Source organism: Parus major, chromosome 7 (assembly GCF_001522545.3).
Source record: "Parus major isolate Abel chromosome 7, Parus_major1.1, whole genome shotgun sequence".
In the NCBI taxonomy this organism is placed as follows: Eukaryota; Metazoa; Chordata; class Aves; order Passeriformes; family Paridae; genus Parus; species Parus major.
In genome coordinates this window covers 16,023,438-16,036,525 of record NC_031776.1, presented here as the reverse complement: position 1 = coordinate 16,036,525, position 13,088 = coordinate 16,023,438, and the positions used below count along the sequence as shown (strand labels likewise).

General features: G+C 36.3%; 1 protein-coding gene across 4 annotated transcripts in view; it reads right to left on the bottom strand.

Moving 5' to 3' along the window:
• LNPK (lunapark, ER junction formation factor) overlaps positions 1-13,088 on the bottom strand; it is a 53,050-nt gene that overhangs the window by 15,781 nt on the left and 24,181 nt on the right. For all 4 annotated transcript variants that reach the window (XR_001522847.2, XR_001522848.2, XM_015634946.2 and 1 more), the window contains exons 9-12: positions 11,418-11,636; positions 7,182-7,287; positions 6,406-6,476; positions 4,937-5,116 (exon numbers count right to left, since the gene is read on the bottom strand). Coding sequence is in view for 2 of the 4 variants with exons in the window: in XM_015634946.2 (XP_015490432.1) it covers positions 4,937-5,116; positions 6,406-6,476; positions 7,182-7,287; positions 11,418-11,636 (576 nt within the window). In the remaining 2 variants the exon portion in view is untranslated. The remainder of the gene's footprint in view (positions 1-4,936; positions 5,117-6,405; positions 6,477-7,181; positions 7,288-11,417; positions 11,637-13,088) is intronic.

Genomic DNA, 13,088 nt, shown 5'->3' with positions numbered 1-13,088 from the left:
CCTGCTCCAAACCCTCCACACTTGAGTTACATTCCTTTACTGCTGCTCTTCAGGCTAGACTCAAAGAAAGTATGGGATGCAAGGAAGAGGCAGCTCTATGCCCTCTCAACTCATTTGTAGCATAGCCCAACCATGACCTATATACAGAGTTTCAGTCTTGCAGCTCTCAACTGAATCACGCTTAGCACTCTGCAGCAGTGACTCATTCTTAGTCTCACAGAGGTAGAGAGACTGTTTGCCCAGTCTGATCAGGATGCCAGGCATTTGTAACATCTTTAGTGTAAGACCCAGGGACAATCACAGGCACCAGCAGATGCTTCTAATAGAAAGGAGAAAACCTATATTCAAAGGAACGGGATGGTGCTTTCGTTTTTGTATTCTATTAAAGGTATGGAGACACGGCTTATTTAAACAAAAATTGACAGGTATTTTATTACTTTTCTCTTCACTTGCTCTTGAAACTCTCCAGAATATAGAGTAATACAAATTTACAGGGAAAATTTTTGTCTTATAATTCTGTCTGAGAAAGTTACAAGAAACTGAAGAGTAGGTCCTTTAAATGAGTAGCCAGGGCATTCAGAGTAAGTGATGCTAACTCCAACCATAGACATGACCAGTCTTCATTAAAAATATATAGTGATTCCATTTTAAACACAGCAATTAATGGAAAGCTTGTCTAAAGTCAACCTGATTTAAATACTGCATGAATAAAGTCATTGTAAGAGCAGCAGCCAACAAGTGAAAGCTCTGACTATAAACTTAAAAAGATGACAAAAGAAAATATAAGTGTGCTTGATGAGGAATACTTAATCCTTCATTTAACCCAAGAATGTAGCTTCACCCACATGATCTCAATAGCAAACATAATCCTATGCTTGCTGCATATTTTAGAGCTACAACAATGCAACCTTAAAAAACCTGCCCCTGGTTACAGCAGTTTTTTTCCCCCAAACCCTCTTGCTTAATGCTCAGTACTTAGAAAGCACATGCACTTCACATTGTAAGAAGTCAGTCACCCTTCCTCTTGTTGCAGAGAGTATTTCACTGAGTAACCAGTGAAATCACAATACTGCATCACTACTAAATTAAGTATAAAATGTCTGTTAAGTGGGAATTCACAAAAATGGTGTAATTGCTCTAAAATACAGCTGCATGTTCTTTCAAGCAGCTTTGGGACAAGTTTTCTTCACTACTACAGCTCCTCTTCAAAAGAGATTTTCACTCAGTGTCACATGTCTGAAGCGTCTTTAAAGAACATGTGTCTCACAGTAACCTGTTAATGGCTTTGATATCAGAGAAAACTATTGTGAAGCCTTTGCAACAAGCCAGATAATAGCACAGCATTCCCTCTACCCTTTACGTCCTACCAAAAAGACAACTCAATATGTTCAGCAAAACTGAACCATGGTTGACTGGAAACATTACACATTTTTAAATAAAAAGAACTTGTCCACAAGTCATTAAACTCAAGGTGAGCTGACCTATGTCTGCTTAGGAAATCATTTGAGTTCTAGACATACTAGTCCTTTGTCTTCCATCAGTTTTATTCCTAGCAAAAGTTTCTGTAACACTTGCCCAAAGCTAAGCTCCATTTGTGGTAGAACTCATGGTAAGCGCACACTTGAAATGTCATTATTTAAAGATCATTACTGTGACCCCTTCAGTTTTCTGCACCTGCCTTTATAATGGAAAGCCTTTCAAACATACTAGCAATTGCTGTGTTCCAAGAATCCTTACAAGTGACAGTATCAAATAATCACAAAAATATTTGAGCAAGATGGTCAAGGAATTCCATACAAATCTAGAGATGTCACAAAGATGTCCACGAAGTGCTGACCACTGTGGTAAAGTCACAAGTCCAAAACAGATGGAAGTTCAAATCTTCATCTAAGATCTCTAAATACCAGTGCCAGACATTCAACACAAAACACTGATATAGTCTATTTTTTTTCAATTTTGTTTCAAAATAGTGTGAAATGCTAATCCTGAATCAAGAATACATCATAACAATACTAAACAAAGGCAAGGCAAAATTAATCAAGAGAATAAAAGTGCTTCCTGTTTGAATATGAGCCAAACATTTATATATTTAAGACAAGTACATAAGAAAACCAGCTAGCCTTTGATGGGAGGGAGGGAATCAAAATCAAGCCATTTACATGAAACGTAAGAAAAAAGCTGAAGTTTACTGCTTCACGGTGGTACTAAAATTTGCTAAATTAATCTGCTGAATAAAGAAGCATGATTGTACCAGTAATCTGCACCAGACTGACAGCTGATGACTCTGTTTTCCAGAGGTTTAAAACAAAGTTCAGAAGTTCAGCGCCAACAGCACTCCCCATAAGCACTCTTCAGATCTCTTATCCAAAGGAGCTGCATGTATCATGCTTGTCACTACATGAAGCATGCAAGTGAAGAAAAGATTCAGCTTCATGCTCTACCCATTAGCAAAAGCAGCTGACTGGTAAAAAATATTTATAGCATTTCCTTATCACATTATTTTGCAATCTCTGTGAGCTATACAGCTATGGCATAAATGAATTACAGATAAGAGTTGTACTCCCCTGTGTTGTCAGCACTGTGGTGATGTTGGTTTCCTGATGTTAATATTTGTCTACATCTAAGTGAAGACATTCTCTATTCTTGCTATAATAGCAGCTATTTTACTGTGATGAACAAAAGCCTTCCCCAGAGCTCAACCTTAATGATATCTTCATACCTTAAACTTACAATCAAAGAATGTGTTCATTTATTAATAAAATCCAACTGCATGTAAGCAGTTCTGTTTCATACTGCAGTGGAAAAAGTGAAAATATCTTCTGAAAGTATTTTTTCATTCAGAAGAGATTCCTTTGTGGAAAGTCACAGACAGGCACTGGCCTCCTCTCCATCAACAAGACATTTCTCAGAGTTCTGCAAAATACTAAGACATACTCTATTTCTGGTTGCTTAGTAATTATCAAAACAGAATAGTTTGTATCATCTTGGAGCACGCATATTCAGGAAAGTACAGCTATTTAACCTAGAAAACCAAAAATCTGTATAGCATTTACTTATTTCTTACACCTCTTCTGCAAAATTTCACCATATACTTTCTATCAGGAAAAGACAACTGGGCAATGAGGCTCACAGTTACTTCTTTTCCTGCTCTTCTTAAATAAACTAGCACATTAATACAAGACTACTTAAAAAAAACCCAAGCAATTTTCATTGTTAAAGGTAAATTGGTAAAATCACATTTACTGCATTAAATCCACCCTATTTTTCTGCTGAAATGTTTAGTAAAATTCTACTTCCATAAAAAGCAAGTTATGTCAGTTTTCATTCCTACATCTAAAATGCTTAACAGCAATCTCACAGTAATTCTTCAGATTTTAAATTTTTTTACATCTATAGACTGACTCAGCAGCTCAGACTCATTATAGCCATAATTTCATAATAATTTCTTTCAATGATAATACCAGATTAATTAGCAAGCACCTCTCCTTGCCTCTCTCTAAAAACCTGCAGTAATGGATAATATTCAGAAGCCTATGAGGCACATGTCTCCAAGAGTAGAATATCTTTCTTTAAAGACCTCTCTATTTGAGTCAGACAGAAGAAAACAAGCACACTTTTAAAGATCCTAGCAACCAAGTATGTCTTTTTCTGTAAGAATCTTCAAAGTTCAAAAGTCCAAAAAGCTACCAATCTACCCTCCCCTTGCTTAAAAGATGACTCTGTGATTTAAGGGCAAATGAGGTATTTGCATTGTCTCAGTTCCATCCATTTGATTCCAGTCTTACTTTCATGCCAATAACAGCACTTTTACTGAGGTAAGAGTGCACTGTGGCACAGGAAAAGAAACCAAGTTTTTGCTACAATGCACCCTCATCAGGCCATGCCCAGAGACTGCCAGCATTAAATGTGACTTCCCTACTGGCCTGCTCATTCCAGAAAGAAAAGCCCAACATTATTTTGTACTCCCTGTTAAAAATAATCAAGCAGAAGCATTCTATTACACTCTGACAGTTTCCCATAGTTGGTGTGTTTCTAGCCTGAACCTCAGAGCTGCACACTGATAGTACTCCCCCAGGATCCCTGCTTAAACTAAATAAAGTCCCATCAAGCACTCAACAGCACATCTAACTGGAGATCCTCTGGTTTGAAATTATGATTTCTGGAGTCTTTTAAAACACTGCATCTTCCTGTTGGCTGTACACCAGATGCCTACTGTATCTGTAGGCTATAAAATGTCTCAAAAGGAACTATGTTAAATTAAAATTGACAATTTGTCTTTGAACTACCTGAAATTAAACAAGGCAGTTTTACTAGATTTTCCTGCCCTGAGGAAAAGAGCAAAAGGAACAAAGGCAGAAATTCCAACACACCTCAACCACATGACCTGCCAAACACAGTGAAAGTTAACTACTTTAGGACATACTCGCTCCTTAACTATTTCTGTAATTTACAGTGCTTTTTTCTATCCATTTGTCAGTAATATTAGAGTGAAAAAAATTGTTATGCCATCATTTGCACAAGAAAATGACAAATATTAATAAATTGTAGAGTACAGAAAGGAAGACGCTACCATCAACAACCTTAGCTAGGAGCAGAGACAAGAATTGAAAAAAAATCCATAAACTGTACTTTCTGTGAAGTCAGAATAAACTGTAGTATTCCAATTGGAATAGACCAACTAGAATCATCTAGACCAACTCTCTACACAGCTGGGGGATTGATCAAATGCTAAAGCATGTTAAGGGCTTTTACTGACCAAATGCCTTTACCACCTACAGACTTGAGTCACTGATCACCTCACATGGAACCCTGTTTGAATAGTGTTTGAGTATTTCAGATGTAGTCATTCTTATAAGGAAACTTAGCTCAACAGAGAGCTAGATGATGGTGAATTTCATCAGGCATTTACAAAAGAGCGAACTTCATGAATATTTACCTTTTGTCTCTTGAATCTCTTGAGTCTCCTGGGGCGCTCTCTCTCTAGGTTCTAGAGGCTCAGTTTCAGATCGCATTTCTGTAGTTTGCTTTTTTTCAAAGCTGAAGTCTGGAAGTCGTGGAGCTTGAGGTCTAGTTTTTCTTGCAGGATTCAGGAAGAAGCAGTAGGCACACCTAAATGCTACACCACAAAGGACACCCAGTAAGCAGCCTCACTAATTAACTTCACATTTCACCTTTACTCCTACACTATATTCATATATATATTCATATATGAAGTATATATGGTTCAAAATACTAAACACAGTTAAGTAACTACCAGTAGCAGAGAATACCTCCACCAAATTTACATTAATTGTTCTATACTTTTTTAAATTCAGCAGACATTTGGTTTTTACAAACCTGCTTGCTTTCAGCTCTGAGAAACTGAGTACTGCCCAACATCGTGAAAGATTTGACCACAATGAACAAAATAATACAATTCAGTAGCACCAGATGTTGCCACATGGTGTTGTTCTATTCTCTCCTACAAAAGAATTAAGTTGGCAAATGATTTTTCTTTTCCCATCCCTTATGATGCCACTTTCCTCACACTCTGAGTAAGGAGGTATTAGGAATTCCACAAGGTATGTCTCACTCTGCTTTTTGAGAATCTGCTCCAGTGGTGCTTAATTAAGAAAAAACAGTTTTGTTTTGCAGAAGTAGTGGATACCATGTAATACTTAACTCTTTTTGTCCTCCCAACTCTCACCAAGACAAGGGGGTAAGTGGCAATTTCTGGTACAATTGAGTTGTGAACTCATAAGATCTAAGATAACATATATACCACATATCTTTGGTTTCATAGGAAAAATTTAGCTTCTTCTTACACTGCAGTATATTTACTCATAAAAATAAAACAAAATTAAATACAAGATTTAGGGATCCCTAGTTTCCTAAGCATCAGGCTTACACTTGTGGTAGAAAGCAAGCAAAATACAACATCTGTGTTCAATAAAGAGCTGTGTCTGTCTTAAGTTACTGTCAGCCATAAATTCACATATAAGCCCCCAGGGCTTGTTCCCACTCTTTTTCCGATACATCCCCAAGATCTTCTTGCCAAAGGAAAATTTAGTTTAAGTTCTGGTAAAAGAGGCACACTTTAATGACAGATAGTTTCTCAACATAAAACCCTTCTGAGAACCATTCATAGCCAGTAGCAATGTTCAGGGATGTATTGGAGGAAGCTTATTTCTACTGAATAGTTTTCTACGCATAAAATCCATGACCTGAAGGTCGCAGTAAAGTACTTCTCTAAGTCTTAAAGTAAATCTTAAGATACAGAGTAATAAGTTACCAAAAACTGTTCCCACATGAAGTGGTACTTTACAATGTCAGCTAAGTACTCAGCTGCAACCAAAATGAAGTATGATGCATGTTTGTTATGAAACACAAGCCAAACAATAGAGTCTAAAAAAGATTAGCTCTTACCTATGTATTCAAATTCCTCCTTCAAAGCCATACCATTGTGAGAAAAACATTGCTGACATATAAGGGCATACCTAGAAAGCATGAATAATACATAGTTACATACCTTTAAGTAATGACACACAGAAGGGAGATGTATTTTACCTTACATATTGGCTAACACCTTGTATCTTTTCTTCCAAAACATGATTTGCACAATAAAACTATTACACTTGAAAGCAAACTAAATCTGCAGATTAAATAATACTTTCTGAAGTTGGTTTAACCACAATGAAACACTCTCAGCTACATTTTAAACTATGATTCAACATATTTTTAGTATCACCAGTGTCAGAAAATAACATCCAAATAAAGCCTTTATTTCATTAGAATACAGTTAATTTGAAAAGTATCCATAGTAAACATGTTAAGTTCTGATATGTTTGGACAGTTCTGAAGGCAATCTGCAAGGCGTTTATAACAGATATAAAGCTGAAGTGCTGAGATAAATGACTTCTTTTTTTAAGTTCAAAATATAAGTCATTCACCCACTTGAGCACATCTCTTTGTATCACACAGCTAATAGTACTCATAACAGAGGTTAGTTCTGCACAAATATTACCAGTTTCCCTGCAAAGATATTTCACGTGAAGCACTGAGAAAGAATCATTTCTCAATTATAAAAATTTTGGACAAGTTTATTTACAATTCTTTTAACCCTGACATGGATTAAACAGAAAGGTTAGGAAGCTTCCTTTCCCCTAAGTGTTTAGGGGGAAATTTCTTAAAGAACATTTTACCTGTTCTGAGGACCATCACCAACTAAATATTCAATAACTCTATCCACAACTCCTCTTTCTCGAGGAAGAACAGGTCTTGCCAAAGGAGGGCCTGGAGGATGAAGACCTAGAACAGGAATTATATCAAAATTATTTTCCACTGTATAAATATATATTATATTTTATTGTATGTGCTAGTGTATCAAAATAATTGCATCTACTTAATATACATGGACATATTTCTTAGTCCACCACCAGGAAAGCTGTAAGATTCTTCAACCCACAATAGTTCAAAATTCCTCTTCTCCTCCTTCAGTTTATAATTTTATTAAATCATTCCATTTTTACACCTTGGACATGTAATAATTTTATAATTTCTAAAGAATTCAATATATCAATAGTATTTGATTATTAACAAATAGAAGCTTTTTAAGAAAGAATAACTAAGTTCTCTTCATATACACTCAACTCTGCAAATTTTCACTTGTAATTTACACCCATAAATCTGCCAAAATCAAGGACAACAGTAGAAGAACTAGAAATCAGGGCAACCTGGTCTACTGGAAGGTGTCCTGCCCAAGGCAGGGGGATTTCAAAGAGATTACCTTTAAGATCCCTTAAAATCCAAAGCATTCCATGATTTTATGAAGATGTCACCACAGAAACACCCCCTGGTTTCTGTGTAATTACTATACCACATGAGCATGCCCTCAGTATGCATTGAGTCTATACATTAAACCTATTCAGCTATTTGTCATTTTGGTAATCCCACATATAATGACAAGTTGGATATTTTCAGATTTATGCCTAGTCAAAGAAGCCAGAAGGCCACTATAAATACTATTTCCCCCATGTATTTCGAAAACTACTATCAAAATGAAACTCCTTAAAGAACAGCTAAGAGCAATGGTTCTTTTTCACCTCAACATACAGCAGTTAAACCAGAACACTGGTACAAATTTCTCTTTCCACAAAGTTTTAAAATGTCTAGTCCCTTGTACAAGTCTACTGCATGGATTATCACCTTTCCCTGATACTCAGCCTAAATCTCCCCAACTCAGCTTTGTGCCATTTCTTTGGGCCCTGTCACTGGTCACCAGAGTGAAGAGATCAGTGCCTGCCCCCCCTGCTTCCTCTCATGAGGATGTTGAAGACCACAGTGAGGTCTCCCCTTAGTCTTCTTCATGCTGAAGAAATCAAGTATTGCAGGCACTGCTCATAAATCCTCACCTCCAGACCAGGAGGCAAAGACAACACAGCAAGCCTTACTATTCAATAACCTGATCCAAGATGGGCTTCACCTCTAAATATAGCATTAAAAGTAACTGCCAGCAAATTACCATTTCAAGCCTCCTACCTTTTAATCTTCACAGATAGAAGCAACAAAGGAAAAGTAAATAGGGGCAGAATGTACTACATTGTGATAAACCTCATGCCACATACTAACATTTCTGTCCTCTATGGCAAACATTAAACATTGTAGGACTCAAGTATTTTCAGCAGTGCCCTCTTGTAGCGCTATACATAGAACAAGACTAATATTTCTAACAGCACATCTTTCAAGACACATCTTGTGAATATTGGGTATTTGACCTAAACCAACTGTCCTAATCTTCAGAAGCACAAGAAAACTCATTCAGAAAATACTGCAATTTACAACCCAACAGTTTAGCAAAAACAAATAGTTCCATACTCAACATAAATGTTCTTAAAATAGGCCTTATTTTCACAAAAAAAAAAATTAATTCAGGAGATAACAATCAATAAATGCATTTCCAAATTATCCCTGTATTCCATTCTCAAGTAGGAACCTAGACCAAGAAAACTGTCACATCAGCAAGACAGAACAAATTCTGTGCAATATAAACCGTATTCTGCTAAAGCTGTCCAAAGTAGAGGTCAAAGTTCATTTCCTAGAGCTTTACAAAAACCTGAAAGATCCAATACTTCCATCAAAAAAGGGCACTGATACAATCTACAATAAAATTAAAGCTCTGTAATAATTTTGTGAATACCTCAACAAACTCAAATGTTTACTTAGGCCTTTATTCAGAACACCAAGTTTGCATTTCCTTGTAAATCAAAAATATATGAACTTTCTAAAAGTCAATAAACAAGGTAAAAATTGAATAAAGTTACCTAGAATGAAACATCACAACACATTCCAACAACAACTTCAATTACCTGCCTGCTAATAACTCAAACCAACCATCTTGGTTCTCATGCTGTTATGGACACCAGTAATTAATATAAACATCAAAAGCAATCATTGTAGAAAGACTGGTCATTTTTGCAAGGCTTGGCAAACTCTCAACTACCTGCTGGTTATTAATTTTCAAACATATGGGAGCTCTGTGGTAATACACGTTAAATTGATTCTCTCCTACAAAATATAGTATAATGAAAATGAATTATTAATCTTCTGTAAAATAGAGATAATTAAGGGTATTCATATTTGTTGCAGGCCATGCATATGCTTAGATACCATATTATTCTTATAGATACTGAATTTATGTACTTTTCACTACAGCTACACGACTGAGATTTTATATGCCTGAAGAGTTTGGGGAAATTCAAGAAAAAAGAGGGCTCCATATTAACTGACAATTGCAGTGGCTCCAATTGTTATCTATAGCAAAGTAACATGTTTGGTCAAAATACCAGTTATTTAGTGGGGGGAAAAGTGCCTGTCAGGCATTACTGCAAAAATTACATTAAAAATTTTAAATTGTAAACTTGGCAACTGTTCTTTCAAACAAGTCAGTCACTTTATATTCCTTCCTCTAAAGCATTTATGCAGTAAAGGCTGAGTTTCATCCAGCTTATTCAACGTGCCTGAATCTTCCCCTAAGAATAAAGCCATTATATAGCTAATACTTTATTCTACAGTCAGTTTCCTTAAAAAGGAGCATGTAATTTTAAACTCATTACAGAATTTTTGGTAATCGGGTATCAGTAAATGTGGTTAGCAACCAAATGACCAACTTCCTGGTGCAAGGAGGTAACTTCTGGTACTTCAAGATAATCAAGACTTAATAATAACTTGTCTTACAGCTCACTTCAGGGAAAAAAACCAATTTAGCAGTTTCATAACACAGCTAAAGAATTAAAAACATCAAATAAGGCTTAATGGACTCTACAGCAGAGATCTCAACTTTCCATGATGAGTTTATTCCTCTACACTAAACAACAGTAAAAAGCATTTTAACATTCAACTTCTCAAGATCTTAAAGAGCAAGTGCCAATATATTATCTACAGCTTTACTTATTGATTGTATCATGGAAGTTAGTAAGGAAAGACATACAATTAGTAATACTTAAGCAGCTTCAAGTAAAAACCGGGAACACAGAGAAGAGAAAAATATTCTTGATCCCTATATATAGATAGAGCAAAGAACTCCACATTAAACTGGTGCTCAAGAGATTCCTTGCAAACTGTGCCCCTTCTATTTTCAAGACAGCATTTCATCTCTTTTCTTGTCTTTTGATCCAACTTGTCAAACATCCCACAAAGAATGAAAGGCCTAGCACAAACCGACACACAACTTTACCATCCATGAGGAAAACGAGAACAGTGCTGCCCACCCCTATTTATTAAAAGTCCATCCCATCTGAACACCAAATAAGAAATCAAGGGAAAAGCACTTTCAGGATATGAAATCAAATTTTAAGGAATACTCATTCCTACCGTACTTCAACCAGTTTCTAAACTTTGGATTCTTTTACCTAACACTGCCATTTTAGTATTCAGCTACAACACAGACAACTTTTCTGTTGTATTTGGTATTCCACTTTAATCTATGAGTAAAGGCTGCATGACTATAGTTTTTAGAGTAAAAATTTAAATAAATGTCAAGATGCATGTTGAAAAAAATATGTGCAGAGTTTAGTGAGACGCATGAATGTATTCTGAAAGTGTTCTCCTCTGTACCTGATTTATTCAAGCATAGAGCTCTTCTAAACCAAGAACATAAAAAGGTATGCTATATTGTTGACTACAGAATACCGCAAAGTTTTATTGCCATTTAAACAAAGAAGCCATAACAGTTAAATGAGCTCAGGCAATAGGTTTCAGCATCAAAAGGTGCCAGCTGTAAAGAGTTATGGCTAATTGAATATGGAACTCCTGCTTAATCAGATAACTGCTCTGCTATTTCCAAATGAAATGCCATTTCCATACTGTATGAAAATGGCCTATTTTATTAGTAACCAGAGAAAACAATATAAACTGTAAATAACATTAAGTGCTGTGTTTACCCATTCCAGGCACTGAAGTAGCAGGGGATCCAGGGCGTCTTGGTAAAACATTTGATTGCAAGGATGGCACAGCAGTTCTTTCCGGGAGCCCGCTCAGGGCTGGTGTCTCTCTCTGCAGATTAGGAGATGCTGGAAGTGGGGACTTTGGAGAGCCTTGTTTGGGAGTTGCAGGTGGGGGTGCAGAAGTATTTCTTTGAGCTGCAGTCCTCTGACGAATTTCTGACAAGAACATGTACATAATGGATTTAATATTTAGCACTATATGCAAGATATGAGTAAAAGTACATTCATATTGTTATAGCAATTAGCAAATTACAGAATCAAACAAAACCAGGAAGGTCTAAAACTAATCATCATCAGCTGAGTGTGTCACAGAAGTAAATATCACACAGAAGTAAATACCACAGAGAACACTAAATTTCAGTTATCATAACTGTTAAATACTTTGGGCAACATTTTTCTAGAAGGAAATTAGAGAACAGAATCATAAAGTATCTGCTAAGGCAGAACACTGGACATATGAACAGCTAGACTCAAACCACAATTAATAGAATTGACCACCTTTTACTCCATGGCTTAAAAATGTTCTCAAGTATTTAGCTTTCCATGGGACCAAAATTATTCATTTAGTATCTAATACGCCCAGGCTTTGTGCCCAAAGTTATTTAAAAAAATAATCAAATTGTATAAAAAAAACAATTCTAAAACCAGAACAAGATTCATACAGGTGATACAGTTTCACTCACTTGTTTCAGTCACCCTACCATCAAACCACGTGCATGGATTCTCACAAAGCAAGAATGGGCTCTGCCACAACACATCCCTACTTTTATCTCTTCTCACACCACTATGGATGACTATTAATACACTATCATGAAAAAACATATTTCCTCAGTTGTTCTTACCTGAAGCCAAATATCACCATAGTCACATACAATGGTTTAAATGTTGTAATAGTCACGCAAGCCTGACGTTTACACACTATTGCAACAAATCAAACTGAAATGTAACCATTGCTTTAGTGTGCAGATATTTATGTGGTTAACAAGTTGCAGGTTAGTCTCTGAAAGGGACACCCCAAAAACATCCACACCTGAAGCTATAATACCCTACAAAGCTAGTGTATAGCACGAGGACTTTGAACCAGCTTGCATGTCTTCCTTCACAACAAATGGAATCTAACACTACGTTTGGACTTTAAAATCATTTCCACGAGTCTCAAGATTAGAGAGATTCTATCTGCTGACTTTGTGTCAGGCTGGAAGAGTTTAAATGCTTAGCAGGCAGTTTACAGCTCCACTGGCAACCAGCCACTGAAAAATGGGTGTGCTTAGTCTGAAGGAGCAATGCCTGTCCCCAAAAGTACAACAGTACCACGCTAAGCTCCTGCTTTGGGTGGAGGAGGTGAGCATGCTACGCCAGCTGGCACTAGCTAAAAGCCGCTATCACTGAAGTACTAGGTCAAATGCAGCAGTTCTTTGGGAATACAGCCAACCTAGTGCCATGAAAATTGCAACATACATAGGTTATAGTCATGCCTACTTACTGTATGTATAATTAGGATTAATACACAACAGAAAAAATTATTTAAAATTCTTTGGCATCACCACTTTAAAAACTACAAGTTAAAAAACTACAGTCTTAACTAATAATCTATCTAGTTCAGATTCC